General features: G+C 49.6%; 5 protein-coding genes across 5 annotated transcripts; 3 read left to right on the plus strand and 2 right to left on the minus strand.

The window, feature by feature from the left end:
• Positions 1-2,742: 2,742 nt before the first annotated feature.
• On the plus strand, positions 2,743-3,557 carry FPRO_03166 (uncharacterized protein; the record flags this gene model as incomplete). The annotated part of the gene is made up of 2 exons (XM_031226652.1): positions 2,743-2,988; positions 3,036-3,557. 2 exons carry the CDS (start codon positions 2,743-2,745, stop codon positions 3,555-3,557), a joined length of 768 nt encoding a protein of 255 aa, XP_031077167.1.
• Positions 3,558-4,005: 448 nt separating this feature from the next.
• FPRO_03165 (uncharacterized protein) lies at positions 4,006-4,728 on the plus strand (the record flags this gene model as incomplete). The annotated part of the gene is made up of 4 exons (XM_031226653.1): positions 4,006-4,095; positions 4,223-4,349; positions 4,460-4,573; positions 4,664-4,728. The coding sequence occupies 4 exons, from the start codon at positions 4,006-4,008 to the stop codon at positions 4,726-4,728; spliced, it is 396 nt and encodes a 131-aa protein (XP_031077168.1).
• A 2,564-nt stretch (positions 4,729-7,292) lies between these two features.
• FPRO_03164 (uncharacterized protein) lies at positions 7,293-8,853 on the plus strand (the record flags this gene model as incomplete). Its single annotated transcript, XM_031226654.1, has 3 exons — positions 7,293-7,514; positions 7,578-8,039; positions 8,086-8,853. 3 exons carry the CDS (start codon positions 7,293-7,295, stop codon positions 8,851-8,853), a joined length of 1,452 nt encoding a protein of 483 aa, XP_031077169.1.
• A 181-nt stretch (positions 8,854-9,034) lies between these two features.
• Positions 9,035-10,562, minus strand: FPRO_03163 (uncharacterized protein; the record flags this gene model as incomplete). The annotated part of the gene is made up of 3 exons (XM_031226655.1): positions 9,035-9,847; positions 9,897-10,422; positions 10,474-10,562. 3 exons carry the CDS (start codon positions 10,560-10,562, stop codon positions 9,035-9,037), a joined length of 1,428 nt encoding a protein of 475 aa, XP_031077170.1.
• Positions 10,563-10,959: 397 nt separating this feature from the next.
• Positions 10,960-14,874, minus strand: FPRO_03162 (related to SCP160 protein; the record flags this gene model as incomplete). Its single annotated transcript, XM_031226656.1, has 3 exons — positions 10,960-11,921; positions 11,971-14,224; positions 14,272-14,874. The coding sequence occupies 3 exons, from the start codon at positions 14,872-14,874 to the stop codon at positions 10,960-10,962; spliced, it is 3,819 nt and encodes a 1,272-aa protein (XP_031077171.1).
• Between the last annotated feature and the right edge of the window lie 5,506 nt (positions 14,875-20,380).

The following is a 20,380-nucleotide window of genomic DNA, read 5'->3' on the forward strand; positions in this document are numbered from 1 at the left end:
TTAGTTAAGTACGTACGTCGTCTTCGTCGTACGTACGTACGTAGTAGTATACGTAGTAGACGGACGGACGTAAGTAGAGACGTAGTGGTCGGGGGGGGGGGAGCCTTGTTAGTTGCGCTGCTGAGCCTTTCTTTGGCATGAAGAAGAGTATATGTGCTGGCCATGTCCTCCACATAAGATCCTCGAAACAGATCCAGACCGTTAATTGGTATTAACATCTGCAACGAGGGGGGTTCATGAGTGATTTGAACCAAACTATCCCTGCCCTATAAAGCAGAACGACCACGAATGAGTGCACCAACTGCTGAGAAATGCAGCTAAAAGATGCATGCCATCATGGCTATACCTGGCGTGTGAGGGGAACACTTGATGCCCCTCCCCATTATCATCATCATGATTCGTGGCGGGGACACTTGATCATGTCGAATTGGGCGAGGAGCCATGCGCCTCCACATCAATCACCGTCAGCCGTCTCGTTAGATTGACACGGCTGGGATGATGTTGGCTTGGTGGATGCTGTTCTGGGGCCGGGCAGAGATGGGTCCCAGTTGTTGCTACCTAGCATTCGCTAACGGGGCGAGCATGTCGGGTGATGGAACTGACGTTGTGACATCCCACATGGAGGGAATTGTTCTCTACCTAGGTATGGATTTAGATTTTGGTTACTCATGGTAAAAGGACGACCTGAAAAGCATGGATGCTCTATTTGTCAAACGGGGCACAGCATATAACCTTGCCTGTAACCTAGCTTGGCATTGATTGAGAGGAGACACCAGATGATCGACTTGAGCTGCCAGATCTTGGCTGATAGTGATAGCTGATAATAGTGGAGGACAACGATATGGGAGGGGGGAAAGACGATCCTGAGAATTGACTTGTTCAGGGTTGCGGCGGACACAACTTTCTCAGCAGGGGTCAGAGAAGCTCAACGTCAGGGGTCCATCCATGAGAAGAAAGGAAAATTAGATGGAACATGAGGTTACAGAAAAAGGCGTTTGGTGGTTGAGACGGGACGGACGGACGTTAGGTTTGTTAGAGGCTGCCCGTGCCAGGATGTTTCCCAGGGCAGTGGTAGACTGGTAGGTTAGTAGTTTGTTCTGGTGATTGTCAGCTCTGATACAACAAGGGAAACTTCAGTTCAATGAGAAGCACGTGGTGGATTGTTTCAACCTTAACAGACCCGGCCATGGGACATGGGAAGTCTATACATTGCGATGTCGCTTGGCCAATCACCGTCTCTGAATGTCACCTAGAGGATAGCTCCAAGGTAACCTTAGCTCACCTAATTAACGTGAACAGGCAGTTCTTGGACCAGATCATCCGCGCGGCTCGGCCCAAAGAAAAAACGATCCGCAGCGCCCAACTCTCGCATCTCCAAGTCCAACCTAAACCAATCCACTGAAACTTTGGTCCTGGGTTAGCAATTCCTTCACGAATCACACCCGACCTCATCCACCACCGAACCTGCCCGTCTTTGGCATTGCACTGTAGTAGAGTACCTCACAACTTCAGGACTAGCCTTATTTGCTTTGTCCATCGGTCTTCATTCTTCCTCCAATATCACACCATCACGCATCACGCATCAATCACATCGTTCTCCTCTCCTGTGACCTTGACCCAACGTCCACAAATCAAATCTATCTTCGCCCGCAAGTTCGATCAAATCGCCGCCTCCCCCACCTCATTACGGCACCCCTTCCAGCCACCAGCCACCTGTTCTGTCTCGTTCTGTTCTGCACTCTCTGGAACTGCTCTGCCAAGTCAGACGGTCATACCTACAGCCAGCCAGCCAGTCAGTCAGCGTCAGGTCAGCCTAGCAGCTCAGTTCAGTCAAGCTTTTGTTCGGGCTGTCCCTGTGCCTCCTCTGCCTGTCTCTGCCTGTTTCTTTGCCTCTTTACAGTACCATACATATCCTTATCCATTCCTAGGCTTGGCTTGGTCGCTTGCTTCCTTAGCTTGGGATCTCCTACCGCTGCAGCATCTCTTGTCTCGTCCCCTAGTCGATCCTGTCCCTTGGCCTCGGGTCATCTTGATCCTATTCGACGACCCTGACAATCATCCTCGGCTGGCTTAGAGCTTTGGCTTTCTCCTCCTCTACTGTACCTACGGATACCCTTAGGCCTTAGCACAAAGTCGCTCGTCCGCTTCCTCGCTCGCAAAACGGAACAGACTCCAAAACGACCCACCCCCCACTACAGCACCACCAGGCCCCAAAGGACCCAAGGCAAGACAAGGCCAAAGGCCAACCCGGCCGCAGCCCAGAGCCACCCGCTCCAAGATCTCGGAGCTACTAAAGTTGCCTGCACGTCCTGAACCTGCCGGTACGGAGCCTGGAGCCATTTGCCCACGAGCTAGGGTCGCTTGAACCCTGTACGAGACAATGTCGATAAAGTAAGCCTCTTTCGCGAACCTCTTTCTTGAATCTCTTTCTCTGAGCTTTCCATCCTTCCCGTCCCGTCTTGTCAACCTTAGCCTTGCCCTCTTGGTCACTGCTTTAGTCCTGCACCGAGTCTTCAGAGATTGTCCCTCCCATGGTATCCTGTCCTGTCTTGTGCCCATACCATACCCATCTTTGCATTCCCGTCCCTCTCTCTCCGTCTCCGTTTCTGGCCTCCGTCACCTTCCCGTCTCCCTCTGCCGTCTTCTCCGCCCCGTACCCTCCGGTCACGGCGGCCACGGCTCAGTCCGTCCGTTGACTGCCCCGCCACCTTCGGCCCATGGAGTCATGGACCCCGCCCTATAATGGACAATCCTCATGACTATCTTATTACAAGCCGTCCTCCTTCGCGGCCCGTCGATCCTGACAATGCCGATAGCTGGGTTATGCTCAATCAGGGCGGCTTCGTCAAGCTTGGCAATGAACGCATCTTGATGAAGCTCGAATCGAGAATCTCATGCGACCTGTCTGTGCCCCAGGAGCTGAGAGCACGATGTGCCTCGTTTCAACGGAAGAGTGATAAAGGCACCCTTTTCCTGACCAACAAGAGAGTAAGTTGATGTCGAATCTATCTCGAGATGCTCTACTGACGCTTCAGATCGTTTATCTTCCTTTAAAACCTACTCAAGAACCAAAATTTGAATCGTTCAGTGCTCCGATCCTGAAGTTTCAAGATTCCACCACCTCATCATCCATGTGGTGGGGATGGGTGTGGAAATCAGATTGTATTCCTGTATCCGGTGGTGGCATTCCTCCAGATATTCCTCGGCTTGAGGTCAAGTTCACATTCTCAGATGGGGGCATGATGGATTTCAACGAAGCCTACATAAGGCTCCGGGAGCGCCTTTACCAGTATCAAGAGATGCGCCGGGAGATGGGCCCCGGTGCCGATGTCCCCGATGAACCTCTTCCAGCATATGAAGCTCCTTCTGCCCAGCCAGCACCTACAACAAATTCGGCAGGTGTACGCCCTAATCGCTCAGAGAGCGCCGCTAGTAGGAGAGCACCGGACGAACCACCACCAGATTATGACGAGGCTCAGGCGCAGCAGTTGAATATTCGATTGGAGGACCATATTCGGGGTGAAATCAATAGGGGAGCATACGAAAATGATGATTAACGGCCGCGTTGGACCACACCAATGGCTGTGGTTGTGTTACAGATACCAAGATTTGAGCACTGCATTCATGAACTCATTATACTATCTCTTGTTTTTCTCTCGGGTTTTCATGTTTCAAGGGATTTGCTAGACCTATATTGCGAAATATCAACTTCCCAGCCGCTTTTAGGTCTGAGAATAGAACGTGACAACCTTTTAGTGAATATTCGAGAATCTGTAGACAAACTCCATTCAACCAGATTATACAGGTTTTACGGCTCGGCAAGATGGATCAGTAGCATATCACGTGATCCATGATGACAAAGCCTAACCAATCAAAATGCCTTGGTTTTCAATTTCAGTGGTCTGCCGAGTGCTTGCCGTGACCTTCCGATCTTTACGATTAATCGACGAACGACACCTCAATCGAAACCACCACTCGCCATTGTGAATTCTTCCGCCTGTCGCAATGGGTATCTGGGACGCCTTCACCGATATTGTCGAGGCTGTGACGCCATGGAGCGTTGTTGAGGCTGAGGCCCCTGCTGAGGAACCCCAGGTACGGGATTTTTCACAGCAAGGCATTATGTGTCATCGACCTTGCCATTGATTGTTTACAAGGGGACTTCGTCGAGAGCGCAGATAATGCCTTGCGTATTAGGTGATAAAATGCTGACAAGGAACAGGAGGAGACCGAGTCCAACAACGAGTCCAAGGACGAGCCCGAGGAAGAGGCTGAGGACGAGGAAGACGAGGATGAAGATGAGGATGACGAGGAAGAGCTCGTTGACCCTAAGGAGACACTCGAGGAAGGTTCGTCAATTCCTCATGCCAATCTTGTGTCCGGAACGCCACGGGTGACTTCACAATCGCTTCAGACCTGGGCGCGATATAACCCGCAATACATACTAACGCATTAACAGAGTGCAAGAACTCTCCCCAATGTGCCCCCGCCAAGCACCACTTCGATGAGTGCGTCGAGCGCGTTCAACAGCAGGAGAGCGAGGGTGGCGCTAAGGAGGACTGCGTCGAAGAATGTATGTCTACCAACCCAGACTGCGTCATGGGACCCGAGGACCCCGAATATCCCACCTACTACACCAGATACTAACCAACAACTTATCTAGTCTTCCACCTTGCCCACTGTGCGACCGCCTGCGCCGCTCCCAAGCTCTGGACTCAGCTCAAATAAAGTATCAATATCACTAGGTTGTCGGTTCCCACCATGACGGAATGGCTACATATTCGTCGAAAAGATGCCTAGAGCCGGAACGAAGCAAGCCTGCTCTCTGATGAGGGCTATCTCCTTGTACGATTGCTCGTCAGTTGGGTGTCAAGTCGTCCAGAGGTTTATCTGATTGCGGCTCTCTGTACCATACGCTCAAACGCCTGAATAGATTTCTTGCACACTATACCTAGACCATTGATTGACTTTTGCACCTACCTGACTCGACAAGGATTGCGCATGTCCAACTGCTAGAGCTTATTATCATTCATAGAGGTCGACGTCGCACAGCGGCTGTTCTGATAACCAGGATGGACTAGTTTGTCACCATGTTTGGCTTAACTGCTAGCCATCGTGAGGTCTGGTGAGAAGTATTAGAGACCTGTTTGTTAGGCCAAATTCTCCCTGACATACCGGAGAGTCTTGCCGTGTGGATGTACTGGTATGCGTGTGTTCTGGTCGTGAAAATAGCCTCGGAAGATTCTCGTTGGCATAACCCCCAAATCTCCTGTAGAAGAAAGAAACGATACATAGTGATTGCAACCTCCTTTGAGGATGTTATCTAAGCATTATGCTTACAATAGGCCGGTGCTACTATAAATAAGCTATAAAATATTTCTCTCCATGGCAAAGACTATTGCCTGTGTACCTAGATAATGCATGGGTATATTGGAACGCCAAACCTTCTATCACCCCTCACTTCTATTTCTTCCTTTGCTAAATAGTACATGTGACACCTCGGTGCGATCAGAACGAAAAAGAATAGATTGGTGGGATATCGGAACACGGCACAGTTAGAGTGACACATTTTGGCTCATCCTTCTGAGCGTTGTAGGCATTGGAGTGTTAGGAACAGGGTCCTGGAACAAAGTTGGAGGTATTGGAAACCCCGCATCGTTTAGTGGCCTACAAGCAAGTTCTTCTTATTCTAGGTAGGTATCCATGCATTGATAACAGTTTCTGTCCTGCTTGATAATAATCAGATCATTTGTCTAAGTCGGAAATCATTAGACCTTCGATTTACTACCGACTACCATTATCAACTTCTGACATTTAGTTAGGGTCAATAAAGGTTAGAAGAAATCTACTAAAACCTGGGGATGTTAGATATACTTCTTCTTAATTGACTTTCGTTAAGATCTTCAAAGGCCAATACCAATCCCTTGTAGCAACGCCGCAGACATACAGAACTCGGTTAAAAGTAATAACGTTCAGTTGGCTTGGTTAGTTAGGTTGCATGCTGTGGTTGCATTAGAACTTTACCTGATCCTGGATCTTGGATCTTACTTACGCTCGCTTTGAGATTCCTTGTTTGGCTGGGTTCGAGATGGCGATACGAGGAGGTTGAATATAGATGCATAAAATTGTAACAGCCTCTGTATTTTGTTAGACCACAGCAAGCATGATGTGCACGTCAAAGCTTCCGTCTCCTACAAGACTAGCATCGATAGTCTCTAGTAGTAAATATCAACACTAAAAGGAGATATTGCCTCTTTGCAGATAGATCACCAACACGAGTAAAGGTGGTACCGGCCTGTGCTATATCAAGTTAGCAAATAATCTACGCTCGGTTGGTTGAAGTTTGAGATGGATGTTGCAGCTAGGGCGTTTCTGATCCTGGGCTGTAGAACCTGTAGCGGCCTATCAGAAGGCCTAGCTTGAAGCCGTTACCGTTAGCGTCGCGTACTGTCCTCGATGCAGATGTCTGTGAAGGACTGAAGGTGCAGGTAAGGCAGGCAGGTGATGGCAAAGGTGCCACACGGACTTCCTCTTGTGGATGGCAAGATTCCGGTTGACGGCAATGGCAGTTGGCTTCAGCGTCCTCCTTCCAAGGTAGATTAGATTCAATTAAACCGTTTCCCTCCCCCCTCTCCCAGATCAAATAAGATCTTTATCTCTCCATTGCTCGTCCGCCACTTGTCGCCCAATTACTCTCCTCAACAGCTACAATGCATCTATAGGCCCGCTAGGATCGCCAAGCTGAAACCCTCCCACAATCCGCGATCGACCCATCAATCAAAGTACCCCTAAAGTCCGGCCGAGGCGAGGATCCCAGTAAACGTCGAGTAATAAGTTCAAGGTTGAACCAACAATCCAAGGACTCGGTCAGAGGACAGCGACATCACAGTGAGGCGACTTTGAATCAAGTGAGGTGATAAACACCATTGGCGCGGGAGTTGTCAATTCTCTGTCTCGACTCCTTTTCTCCAATACCTTTACCTACATTTCCATCAGTGCTGAATCTCGCTCTCCTCTTGCATATATCTGCTACCAGAGTCAAACAGTGCATGAGGACGTCCTTGCTCACTGGACCTCTTCTTGAAACTAACACTAACACTGGCACTGGCACTGACTGACACTGCCATTGCTCGGTGTATCCCTGTCCCTGTCACGCATCATCGTTTCAATATCGCAGTCGAAAGAAACGCATGTCCTCAATCCAACCTCTCAACTCCACCCTCCGGTCTTGACAGAAATCACTTACGCAAGAATCCAAGTGATCACGACAACTCCCTGGTTCATTCGGCATCATGAGTAGCGACGGTGTTGGTGGCCGCTTCTGGCGCAAGCAGAAACTCGGCTCAAGGGACTTCACTCTTCAAGAGCGCAGAGCAACAGGCGAGGGCGAGGTAGATGTCGAGGCCGAGGAGGGTAGCATTCGCCAAGGAGTATCAACAGAGTATCGCACTTACAAACGACGTTGGTTTGGTCTCGCTCAGCTAACGCTGATGAATATTATCGTGTCGTGGGATGTAAGTTTAGAGTTCCCACGCCACCAATCGAATGAGATGCATATGCTGACAGAAGAACGATAGTGGATGACCTTTGCACCAGTAGCATCACAGGCTGCCGAATACTATGATGTACGCGAATCTACCATCAACTGGATCAGCACTGCATTCTTCCTTGCATTTGTGGCTGTTTTCCCCATCAGCATTGCCATCCTCCATCGGGGTCCGAAGCTGGCCTTCATGACAGCCGCCGTTCTCATTCTCATTGGCAATTGGATTCGGTACGCCGGTTCTACAAAGTCCAGTGGTGGAAATATCGCCTATGCCATGGCCGGAGAGATTATCATTGGATTTGCCCAGCCTTTTATTCTTGCAGCACCAACTCGATACTCGGATTTGTGGTTCACTAACCGTGGACGTGTCGCTGCAACAGCTCTGACAAGTCTGGCCAACCCCTTCGGTGCAGCATTTGGCCAACTAATTACACCACTCATGGTTAAAAAAGCTGGCGATGTGTCAAACATGGTCCTCTACATCTCCATCATTGTATGTGCCCTACGAATTTCTTGTTCTCCATATCTAACGGTTCTAGTCAACGGTTTGTGCCGTGCCTGCCTTCGCCGTTCCAGCCAAACCTCCTTCACCAGTTGGTCCCGCAGCTGAGACCCCTAAACTCAGTCTCCGCGAATCCTTTGGGGTTTTGAGTCGTTCTCTCGAGATCTGGCTGATCCTTGTTCCCTTCTCCATATATGTCGGCTTCTTCAACTCGATTTCTTCGCTTCTCAATCAGATCTTCTCGCCATATGGCTTTTCTGACGACGAAGCTGGCATCGGCGGTGCTGTACTTATTGTTGTTGGTCTCATCGCCTCCGCTATCTCGTCACCCATTATCGACCGCACGAAGAGTTTCCTCTTGACTCTCAAGATTCTTGTCCCCATTGTTGGCGTCAGTTACCTAGTCTTTGTTTGGATGCCTGAAACGAAGGATATTGCTGGTCCCTACGTAGTCCTCGCCATTCTGGGTGCGTCCTCTTTTTCGTTGGTGCCTATCGCACTCGAATTTCTCATAGAACTCAGCCACCCACTCAGTCCCGAAATCACTTCAACTTTGGCGTGGGCTGGTGGCCAGCTATTCGGCGCTATCTTCATCATCATTAGCGATGCGCTCGTGGCCGATAAGGATGCGAGCCCTCCGAAGAACATGAAGAATGCCCTGATCTTCCAAGCAGTTGTGGCTCTTGCCGTAGTGCCCTTGCCTTTGTGTCTGGGGCTTTTTGGCCGGAAAGAAAAGACGATGCTTCGACGTGTTCGCTCAGATGAACAAAACCGGTCGGACACGACTGTAACGACTAACGCATGATTGGATTTCGAACTGAATGCGGCATGGGCCTGACGTATGGTTTCCCAAGCTATGACTTTGAGAGCAACTAATAATACCGTCTTCTGTGGCGTTTATATATGCCTGCCATTGTCGCAATATACCCATTTCCTTTTTAGTTAAACGCCGATTGGATCCATTAACCACGATGGGGTCTTTTCCTCTATGCCTTTTTAACCCCAAGAATGGTTTCCCACTCGTGTCGCATGTTCTCCATCCTTTCCCAGCATTCGGCGCCCAGTTCCTCGAATCTCACAATATCTTCCTTGGTCACGTCTTTAGCGCCTCTCTTTCGCCCGATGGTCTTCTTGAAAACACCAACAGCGGTGTCCGCTTCGAACGCCGCCGCATCCTCGACTTTGCCCTCCCAACCCCAGCCTTCAACTTCTGTCTGCTTAACTTCGACCTGCATGTGACGGTTCGAGCTGCTGCCCCACTTGATGCGCTCGGCACCTAGTTCATCAAGCGCAGATTGCTCTTGGAGCGCAATCCAAACAGGGGATTTGGCACCGGTATAGCTGTCTGTGTTGTGCCAGGGCGAACCAATCCAGCGACTGATCAGAAGAGCAAGTTCATATGCCCACATCAGAAACCAGGGAACTGGGAATAGGGTGCTGGCAACAATACCCGGATGGGTGAGATACATGCGCGGCCGAATGGGTTTATCGCGGGCCTCGCTGGGGTCGTCGGGGGTGAAGAAGCGGCTGGAAGATGGCATGGCTGCGGGAAGAGTTGCAGTGAGGGAGAGAATGTCGGTGACTCGTTTAGCGGATTCGTACGGGCCTTTACCATTGAAGCACTGGAAGTCGGACATATCGAGAACACTGTCGACAGCCTCAAGACTGCTGGACCAGACAAGACGGCCGGGTGTTTCGGTTTCGGATCGCCGACTAAGTAGTGGAAGAAGTTCATGGGCCAATATATAATGACCAAAAACACAGGCTGTAAACACCTCGCCGAGTAAAGGTTCCTTAGGCTGCATTCAGTCAATGGGTGAAATCATTGAGTTACTGCGACTGACTCACATAGTTGTAGTTGCGCTTTTCGTTTAAGAGAGCAGTAGGGAGGGCCATCTTGAAGTTTGGCCAAGTAACAGACTGCACCAACCCCTGGGTCAAGATAGTCCATACAGCTTTGGGATAATTGACCCCTGACCATCCACCATACGCAGCATTGAATACTACAGTATCCAGCCTGGGAATGCGTACATTTCGTAGATATTCGCCCTGCAGCCCCTCAGGGTTGCTCACCGGGCCTCGTAACAAAGCATTTGCGAAAGAATACACCCCGCGCAAGTCACACAGGTCAAGCTGCAAGCTCAGAACATGGATTCGCGCAATGGTATCTTCCCAACGATATGAACTCCCAGCCCGCGAACGTAGTGCTGTAGAAGATTGCGCAGCCTTGTTGGCGTAGCCACGAAGGGTTTGGATCGTTTGTAAGGACTTGGACTTGGATCGTGTGGTAGGGATGAGGATGAGGTGGGAGCGCAAAGAGCGTGTAGCAAGGAATTCGTCGATAAGTCGTTCTCCAATACTGAGACCGATACCACTTGAGTTGCATTAGCTGCCGCTCCCTATAGCCTGGAGCTTTTGAACAAACCTATTGGCACCTGTGATCAGAACAAAAAGTTGTTCCTGACCCGAGACTCCCTCCCAGGGGGCTGTCGCCGGTGACAATTGGGAGCCCATCTAGATGGAATACAGCTCGATTTTTGGAATCTGGTATTCGCGGTGGGCAAATTCAATCCTGCGAATATTAACACAATGCGATAAAGAGTTAAGGGCGGTGTGTTAGACGTTCAGATGTTACCTGTGGTGTCCCGTTGGGTGGAAAGACATTCACGTGATAGCATATTTAATTTCCATGCTATCGCAGCTCTATCCGAAAACGAATAAGAGACTGTAGTACATATATTTTCACAATACGTTCAGTCAGGTAAACTGAGAAAGATCAAGGCATCTAATCATTATTCTTGATTGTTATTAAATTGGTAACTACGCTTTTTCCGAGCGAATATCCATTCTCTCCATGAATACTCCATGTGCCATTGCAATTCGTTCAGGAATGGCTAATTCAACCAAATCATTACTCCCGGGCCTTGCTGCTGCCCTCTCGCACAGCTTCAAGAATCAGATTCTTAGCCATCTCAACTCCATCCTTGGTTCCAATAATTTCAATGGCTTCGTCCTTGGCTTGGTCACGGGGGACCTGGATCTTGCAATTGCTCTCCTTTCTGATCGAGTTGACCTTGGAGCCGTTGGGACCAATGACATGTCGGTAGGTTCGAGGGTCCGGGAGAACTAGATAACCTGTAGCATCATTCTTCTTGGCCTGCTCAAGAGCCTTGGCAATGGCATCCTTGGCCTTCTCTACGTTCTCAGATGAACCGCGCAGAACCCAAGGGAAATCGCCATCATCACCAGCATCAATCTGGACAACCTTCCACGAGTGTGCCTCGGATGTGGCATCGTCGTCATCAGTGATCAGAGGGAGTGCTCCGACGTTGGAGCGAGTAGAAGAGTCAGGCTTAGCGGGCAGAGCTTGGCCAGCATGATCAACAGTGACCGAGTAGTTGTTGCGAAGCTGACGGAAGAACTGTCCACCGTTGGAAATGGAGTGGTGAAGGTTGCGAGGGACCTGGATAGTCTCCCCTTGTTGCTGCTGAACAAGTCCTTGGATGTGCTCTTTAGCCTTGGCCACGTTCTCAGGGCGGCCTGTCAACTTGACGCCGGTTTTGCCATCCCCCTGACGGGGAACGTCGATAGAGACGGTGAACTTGGACTCGAGCTGGCGCTTTGTATCGCCACCACGGCCAATGAGCGAACGATGGTTCTCAATAGGAACATCCACAATCTCAGTGACCTGGCTCTCACGCTCACCAACAATCTCCTGAATACGCTCAACGATCTTGTTCACAATATCAGTGCGACCCTCAATCTTGATAGTGTTTCCATCAGCCTCCTGCTTGGGGAACTGAATGGTGCGAGCAAGCTCTCGTCGGTCGTCAGAGCCACCGGCCTTGACGACAATGTCGCGAAGGTTGGAGCCTGTAACAGTTAGTTACTGTCTGAATAAACATAAAAGGCATAAACTTACCGCCAGCTCCAATGAGAGCCTTATGGTACTTCTTGTCAACATCAAGAGTTCGGACTACAGTATCGTCGAAGACAGCCCGCTTCTCCTCAAGAACCTTCTTGGCCTTGGCGACCTGTGAGGCGGTACCCTTGATCTGAATCTCGACAATGTCGGTATCTCGGTCTTGAGGCACATCAATGCGAGCACCAGTAGCCTGACGAAGCTCATCCAGAGCGGAACCACCCTGTCCAATCAAAGATCCGACTTGCTTCTGCTGCACAGCAACAGTGGCGGTAGCCGAATGCTCTTCAAGATACTTGTGAAGAGAAAAAATCTCATCCCGAGCTTCGTCAGCACCCTTCTTGGGACCTCGGATGATGACCTCATCAGGAGCCTGCTGCCGACGAGGTTTGGCGCCCTCTTCGACATCAACATTCGACTGCTCATCGTCTGCAGACTTGGCGGATCGAGGGAAGAAAATATGGACCTTGTAACGGGTCTGCAGCCGGTTGATCTGGCTTCCCTGAGCCCCAATCAGCTCCCTATGATACTTAGGGTCAATCTTCAGAGTGTGACTTGTTTCATCTGCCAATGTACGAGCGAGGTTCTGAATATAAGAGCGAGCAGTCTCGGCCTTGGCCTTGGGTCCCTTGAGCTCAACCTTGCCATCTTGGACTTGAATCTCAACGTCGAAACGGTCTCGAAGTTCACGAATATTGCTGCCGCCCTTACCAATTAGGTGATTGGCAAACTTCTGAGGGAAATCGAAAGACAGTGTGAAGCCTCGCTCCTTCTCGTCCTCCTTCTCTTGCTCGACAAAGGCATTGGACTTGGCAGCAAGGGACTCGACAGCAGAAGCAGGTCCTCTAAGGGTGATGCGAGTTCCATTCTTCGAGACACGGACGGGAATCTGGTCCGACTTTCGAGATTCCTGCTCCTTCTTGATGAAGCGTCTAAGTCTTTCATGGTATTTGGCAGGGACATCAAGCTCGGCGCTAGTGATAGCTTCTTGCTTGTTGATCAGCTCAAGAATGTGTTTCTGGGCATCCTCGAGCCCCTTCTTAAAGGCACGAATCTCGGCATCTGTTGGTTTGGTGCTAGGCAGCTGATAAGGACCATTGGCGGGATCAGGACCTTCAAACACCAGGAGGACAGGAACATTGCCCTCTGAAGCCTCAGGAACAACAACCTGGACACCATAGTCATTCTTCACTTGACGAGAAATGTTGTTACGAAGGTGCTGGTGGAAGAAAGGATCGATGGGGATAGCGCTCATGCGAGAGGGAGGCTGAGCATTGACGATGCCAGTGATCTCGGACTGGGCACGAATGGCGTTCTTGCCCTCACGTGAGTAAAGTTCCCAAGGAAGTGCACCTCCTTCTGAGAAAGGAGTGTTGATATGAGTGTTATAGATCTTTTCCAGGCGCTCGATCTCCTTGCGTTGACGGAGATATCGAGTCACGTTGCTAGCATGTGCCGCAGCGCCGCCTGGGGCGTTGCGGTGGAATCGAGCAATATCCAAGTTGGACATTTGCATGCCCATGGCCAGATCCATGGCCTTCTCCAGGCCAGAGGCAACCTCATCAGCGGGTCCAATGACGGTGATAACGTCATCATCTTCATCAGTGGGAAGAAGAATGGAGCAGCCAGTATCGGCAAAGAACTGCTCAGCGGGAACACCTCGGTCGCCCACGATGAATTGGTGGCGGCCACGCTGGATAGACAGCTGCTCGGCAGCAAGTTCCCTGTGGAGCTGGGCAACTCGGCGCTCAATCTCGGCGCGAGCCTTTTGCACTGCAGCTCGGTCACCAGCGAGCTGGATATGGTTATCCTCGTTGCCAGCAGGGGCGAAGATAGGTCGTTCACCAGGGTTGGCAGTAACAGCAGCGGGCCCTGTAGAGTATGCCTGCAGGGGAGGGATGCGAACCTCCGCACCACTGTCTTGCGCAAGAGCTTGAGCAAATGCATTATCTTGGCCAGCAATGAAGGGATAGAATGCAGCAGGAATGCCCCGAACCTTAGTCTGGACATTGGCAGACCGGTCTTCAGCAATCTTGAGGATTTGATCTCGAGCAGAAGCGGCAGAGAGGGCATTACCCTCGACAGTCACATCAATGGTAGCATCGTCATCCTCCTCATCGATAGGGTTGCTTTCGTCGACTTTGGGGAGCTGAATCTTGGCACCTGACGTCTCCTGAATACGCTTGATCGTGGATCCTCCCTTACCGATAATGTGGGCGCGGGCTGACTGAGGAATGGGAACTTTGATGGCAGTCTAGCAAGTATTAGTTTAGCTCGTGAATAGGAGACACGAAAACCTACTCGAGTACCAATCTGACCGACCAGATCCTTGATCGCCTGTTGAGCGACATCCTGAGGACCAGTAGCATCAAATTTGTAGCGGCCGTTGGCGGTGGTGTTCATCGAAAGGGTGGCACGAGACTTGCGGTTGAGATCCTTGATGATATCAGGGATGGGCCTCTTTAGCTGGCTACGAGACAGGATGTACTGGGGATCCAGGGTGACAGACTCGACATTGCGGCCAGGAATGAACATAGATGGCTTGTTAGGGGTAGCAGCACCAGAGACGGGAGTAGACGAACGAGAGCCACCATTAGAGGCGGCGCCGTTCGCGGTCTTAGCTCCCCAGATGGGCGCCACATTAGCAGCCTTACCCTTTGGACCACCGAGCTCGGGGAACAGCTCATGCGACTGAGTATCGAGAGTCTTAGCAGCGGCCTGCTTGGGAGCTGCTTTGGGAGCTGGAGCCGGGGCTTCGGCGGAGCTAGAGGCCTCAGCAGAAGAACGGATGGGAAGATCCTCATCAGGTGCATCCTCGACGGTAACATGATGAGGAGCTTCTGCGTGCTTCTGCATGAGCTTCTGAGCAGCGGAGAGCTCATTGGCGGGAGCTTCGGAAGCCATTGTAAGCGTGGTTTAATGTTTCGAACGGTGTAGCTAGCTAGAGTCGGTATTGGTGGCAGATGAACTGATGTTGGATGTCAGAAAGGGGTCAATCGAAATCGAATTGGGAGTGCTATGCAAGAGCTTTGCGTATTATATACTCACCGAGTTCAATTGGCTACGAGAGCAATGAAGCTTGCGGCCAAATAAAGGTCTTGAAAAATGTGAGATTCGATAGAGGAGGATGATCAGATGTATTAACGAGTCTTGTCTCTAGAACATTGTGCAAGAGACAGCAGACGATGGAAACCGGTAACCAGAAGGGAGAACCAGAGCTGTGCTAGAGACCGTGAACCGAAAATACGACGGACTCAAAGAAGATGATTGAGGTTTGAGGATGAATTGTCATGGACAAAGTTGAGGGTGAGGTGGAAGTTTCTCCAGACCGCGACCTCTCCCCACGAAGTACAGTAGGCCACCTTTCCTCGGTGCAGGGATTACCTACTAACCTATACTAACGGAGACACCTAGAATTTACGCGAAGCTTGTCCGAGGCAGCGGGCACCAGTCCTTTTTGAGAAGGCGAGGTTTTAAAGGGGAAAGCGAGGTAGGTTGTACATTGTGAGGTACCTAGATATGGTGATATCTTCAGCCTTTTTATCAACCACAGTTTTTTTTAAAACAATTGTGGGAATTTTGTGCAAGTTTGCCTGCCTGTCAAGTTCGTTTCCCTCAAGCTGGCTTAATGCCAGGATGTTCGAACCTTGAGATGTATTATCCGTCAGCCTGTCCCTATACGTACACTATCAAAGCCACTATCCAATGGATGATGAATATATATAATTCTTTTTTGAATGCAGCCACACAGACACCTCACACTCGGATCTGAAGTTTTTCCATTACCTAGGTATGTCAGCTATTATAATACTTGGCCTGAAGCTTCCTACCTACAATACTGCCTTGAAAATGGTGTCGAACCATGTTCACGTGTGTTTGGATGTATCCCGGAGACAGCCAGCATCTGACTAAAACGAGAACAATCACAAATACACGTGTTGGTTGTTTAATAGAATTCTGACGCATGAGGGCTGCTCCCGGTAGTTGAAGAAGTTCTTAGAAGAGCAGTGACATCCCACCTGCCCCTCTAAAGCACTTCAATTTCACTTTTCAATGACATAAGAGCTGATCTTATTAACGACCGAGTCAACATGCTGCTTGTTTTTAGGCCAGCTTACGATTCACCAACCAGTGAACCTTCTTACCCATGTTGAGACATTTATACTGTTGCAGTGCACCCACACCGTTCAAAGATTGTATTACGTCTGCCCGCCCATTAGATGAATTTTATCAAGAGAACCATCACGTCAAATGCTACCAAGCTTGCTGCAGGTTGATACAGCGTTTCTCGTGGTGCATTGGCAGCTACTGCAGGTACTGATTGAAGATGGCACACTCCATCCTCTTGAGGCATAGTGCTGTGGCCTCGGTTCAGATAACCAACAGGGATTACAACATTGCATCACACGTAATGGTCAGTGATGTGGCAGCTGAAGAGGCCTGGGGAATGTTGAGATATCCCGTCATGTATTCACAACTGACGGTATAGTTTACCCAACAGTACTTGCAGGTATCCGCCAACTTGGACCAGAGCCATGACAATGGCTCATATATGGCCAACTCGTCGACTGCGAACGGAGAAGAGAATCATGTCATGTGAACATGAAATAATGTCCGATGGAACTTAAACCTGTAGGACTTCACCTGGATCCGCTGTTGCAATTTATATCTTAACAAGGCGATCAGTTCATACATAGCGGACACGTAATCGCAAACTAAGAGAACGCTGTTGTTCGTATCGACTCCCGAGCTATGCGCTGTCTCGAGACTTAACTTAATACAGACAGGCATGATTCCAACCAGTGCTGGTCGTGTGAGTTGTACAAAATTTAGGGCGATTGTCAGTTACTAAGGGTATCCTGTCGGGGAGCGGATGATAGGTACCTGGCCCGGATCGTCGAGAACTTGAACAATCCCAACTTGTTACAAGGTTGGCCCCTGGCATTGAAGGAATTGCCTCTGCAATAGCTTCAGCCAACGAGAATTCAGAGCAATTGAGGATCCAGGGTTTCATATTGCTTCTATTTATGATTATTTGTATGTTCTACGACATCAAAGCCTACTGTTAGGTTGTTGTTGGCTCTTTACCGCTCCGAGTTTGTCATTGAGATGAGTAAGCGGTAGTTAAATGGCAAGAATTGAACGGACTTCGAAACGTCGCTAACCGCCCCAAAGTTGTGTCTTCCAAACCAGCTACCTGCGGCTCGTCCTCCTTGTCTCGGGTTAAAACAATTGGTCAGTACTAGGGACATTAAGCTAATGACAGTAATCGTTGTCTTGCTCCAATCCTTGGGGAGACAAGAATGGCTGGTGGAACTTGGAAGTCCTCTCACGACTTGCATATCTTGGCCCCCTCCTTCAAGGATGTAGAAGCAAACTATCAGAATATTATTAGAAGCCTAGTATGCAGCCTACCTAGGGGAGGAAAGAAAACTCAGGACCTTGATCCTGAATGATATAAAGACTTAAGTAAATTTGCATAAATTTAGGTTACCTTTACTAAATTTAGGGTATCTTTTGCTGAGTTTATTTTAACACCCTGTATCAGGGTCTGGTGTTTTCTTGCTCCTCGAGGGCAGCTTTGCTGGTTTTGCGCTTGATTTGATATGTGTTTTGTTGAATACTGGAAGTCTTACTTCCCTGAGTACCAAGGCAAAGGTTCAGAAGTAGCAAATACAGATGCTGGCATAGGAAGCTAACCAATGACCAGATCGCCGAAACAACCCAGCAGCTGTGAGCATTGGATGCAAGAACCCAGCATGATGAATGGCCGATGAGGGTACAAGTTCATTATTGTGCCCCATCATGACCAAGCTGTAACGCCCAGGTACTGAATTAATACTGGGCGCAATATTGCGGTGCCTTGCTGATGCCCCGCACATAAAAATTTCTTCGACTTTAGATGATGAAGCACCTACAGCAAGATATATTAGATATACCGGTACGTCGACTCGGAGCACACGAAAACAGCGGTTGAGAGAGACTGCGTCGGAGCCAACACTGCCCAGCCACGGCTTTGGTAAATCACCGATGCTTGACTCCCATTAAGACCTGCAAAATCGTCGGCAATCTCCACCAGCCACGAGCGTTCTGACCCACGAGGACGGGGCAGTTGAGCTTGGAGTCGAGCTTGTGCCTGTGCTAGTCAAGCTAGTCTCAACTCGGGGGAGACAGTTGCTTGAGATTGGCCAAGGACTGGCTAGTTTACCCAAACTTTGATCTCTAGCTTCTCCTGAATGTTCCCGCCCGGCTTTGAGAACAAACTCCACTCAGTCAGGAATCAAGATGCATTCGATTCCACTCACACTTGATCGTGATGAACCTGAGACAGGAACGTTCAATCTGTTACTGGTCAGCAGGTATATATCAGGGGGTATGGCAGCGTGGATACAGCTGTAAATTATGTATCTGACTGGGGGTCGTTATCAGATACAAACAGTGTTGCAGTGCTCGATGAGCAAGATACATACAGATCGATTGATTTTTCACGATAACATGGTTTGTTAAGCGCTTGGCCATGATTGGGGTCTAGTTAATAACATTCCCAGATCAACGAGTCATTGGGGTGACATAATGCACCCGAGACTGACGTTACTTATCCAAGTTACAAAACCTGAAGACGTGATTCATATAAGTTTTCTAGTGCGAGTATGTGCAACGAGTCCGGAGCAGAGCAAACCATACGTGTGATTAACAGTAGAGGCTAACAAGCGGCCACCGGCAGTAGAGTGCAGCCATGATATGTGATTGCTTTCATTGAAGGCTGTTTGTCAACAATGGGCGATTGATTCGATTGGAAACGGCTGGGTTGAGTCTGTAACCAACATCTGCCCCACACTATTGTCTGTATTCATTTATTCATTCTCAAATATCCCGACCTTCTGCAGCCACCATGTGTCATAATCAGAGCTCGTCATCCAGTGCAAGCGACAAAAATAAGGTGACGTTAAGCCACTTGCGGTCCATACGCCATTCACCCCGCGTCGTCATCCTGTGAAGCATCCGTTTGAGCACAACGTTGATTGTGAGGCGCTCAGGGGAAGAAAAGATGCAGTGATACCATCCATGGCCCTCCAACCATACCGTTGGTCCAACCACCAAGTGCTGGCAAGATGCTTTCACACTGTCGAGTCGCGCCAACGGCCCGAGGGACAAGAGATGGCGTTGCAACGACGGTGGGGGACGTTGGATGAGCTTGGAAAAGGGACGCAAGTTAACGGGAGTTGGGTTGGGTATCAGCACCAGCTAAATGCCAAGGTACCTCTGCATGAGTTGTCTGCCCCGCTGATCGCATGTACCTTATCCCAATATGCTGGGGTCCAGGGTCCAAGCCATTTCTTTGGTTCCTTGCCTATCAGAAACCCAATTAGAGTCATTACGTCTGTATCAATGTGAGGGTTTCCAGGGAATTTTACGGAGGACACTGGATCACTTGTAGGAATGTTTTGAGATCGGATTGAATAGGAAAAAAAGCCTTATCAGGCAAATGTTCAGAGCTGTCTGCTACCTTACCAAGCATTCTCCGGCATTCAAGGGCCTTTCATTTTGAAGCATGGGCCTCTTGATGTCTTGTTTCTAAACAACCTCGCTAATCAAGACCCCAATTCCAGTCGTTTGAACAATTCATCATCAGAAAGATCCGTTCTCAGCAAGACTCTGCGGCCGTGTCACCCCCGCAGGACTCCTGATAATCGTCAGCATCACAGTAGAGGAGTCCGGAAACACTAACACAACCCGTGCCATGTGCTGCACCGCACCGCTCTCTGGCTCTGCACTGCACTACGAGGCTGCCCCATCCGCCGTTTGTATCACAATTCTTAAATTCAAGGGTCTCCATGCTACAGTGTAATATCTTATCCCACAGCCCAATCCACCTCCCGCATTCCAGGTCATCTCACTCACCCTTCTTGTCGTCAAGTTCCCCTTGATTTGAGGAATACGACACAGTGCGTGTATAATTGTACCTTATGTAGGTTGTCTTCCTGTTCTCATTGTTTCCCATCCTCTCTTCTTATGTACTTGTCTTCCCGAACTTGATCTCCCCAACCCACTTATCCTGTTATCCCCCGAACAGCAGCTTACCCTTTTTTCCTTTTATGAAGTCACCGGGTCAGGATTCCCAGGAGAGGAAACGCAGAAGCAAAGGCTACACGAAACAGAGACGAAGCAAGGCAAAGCAAGTAATTTAATTCCACTTGCAGGACCGCCATCACCAATTCAGCATCGCCACCCGGGTCAAACAACACACCACAACAATATCAATACCCCCCGCGTTGCACTGCGTTGTGCATCCAATCCCCAGTCCCAGTCCCCCCCGTCAAACTCCTCCTATTGTTTCGCTTCGTTTGTTCCCTCTGGTCTTGCTTGATTCTGAAAGCCCAAGGGCCTATCTATCTATCTCTTGAGTTAA

Source organism: Fusarium proliferatum, assembly GCF_900067095.1.
Source record: "Fusarium proliferatum ET1 genome assembly, contig: FPRO_scaffold002, whole genome shotgun sequence".
Taxonomy (NCBI): Eukaryota; Fungi; Ascomycota; class Sordariomycetes; order Hypocreales; family Nectriaceae; genus Fusarium; species Fusarium proliferatum.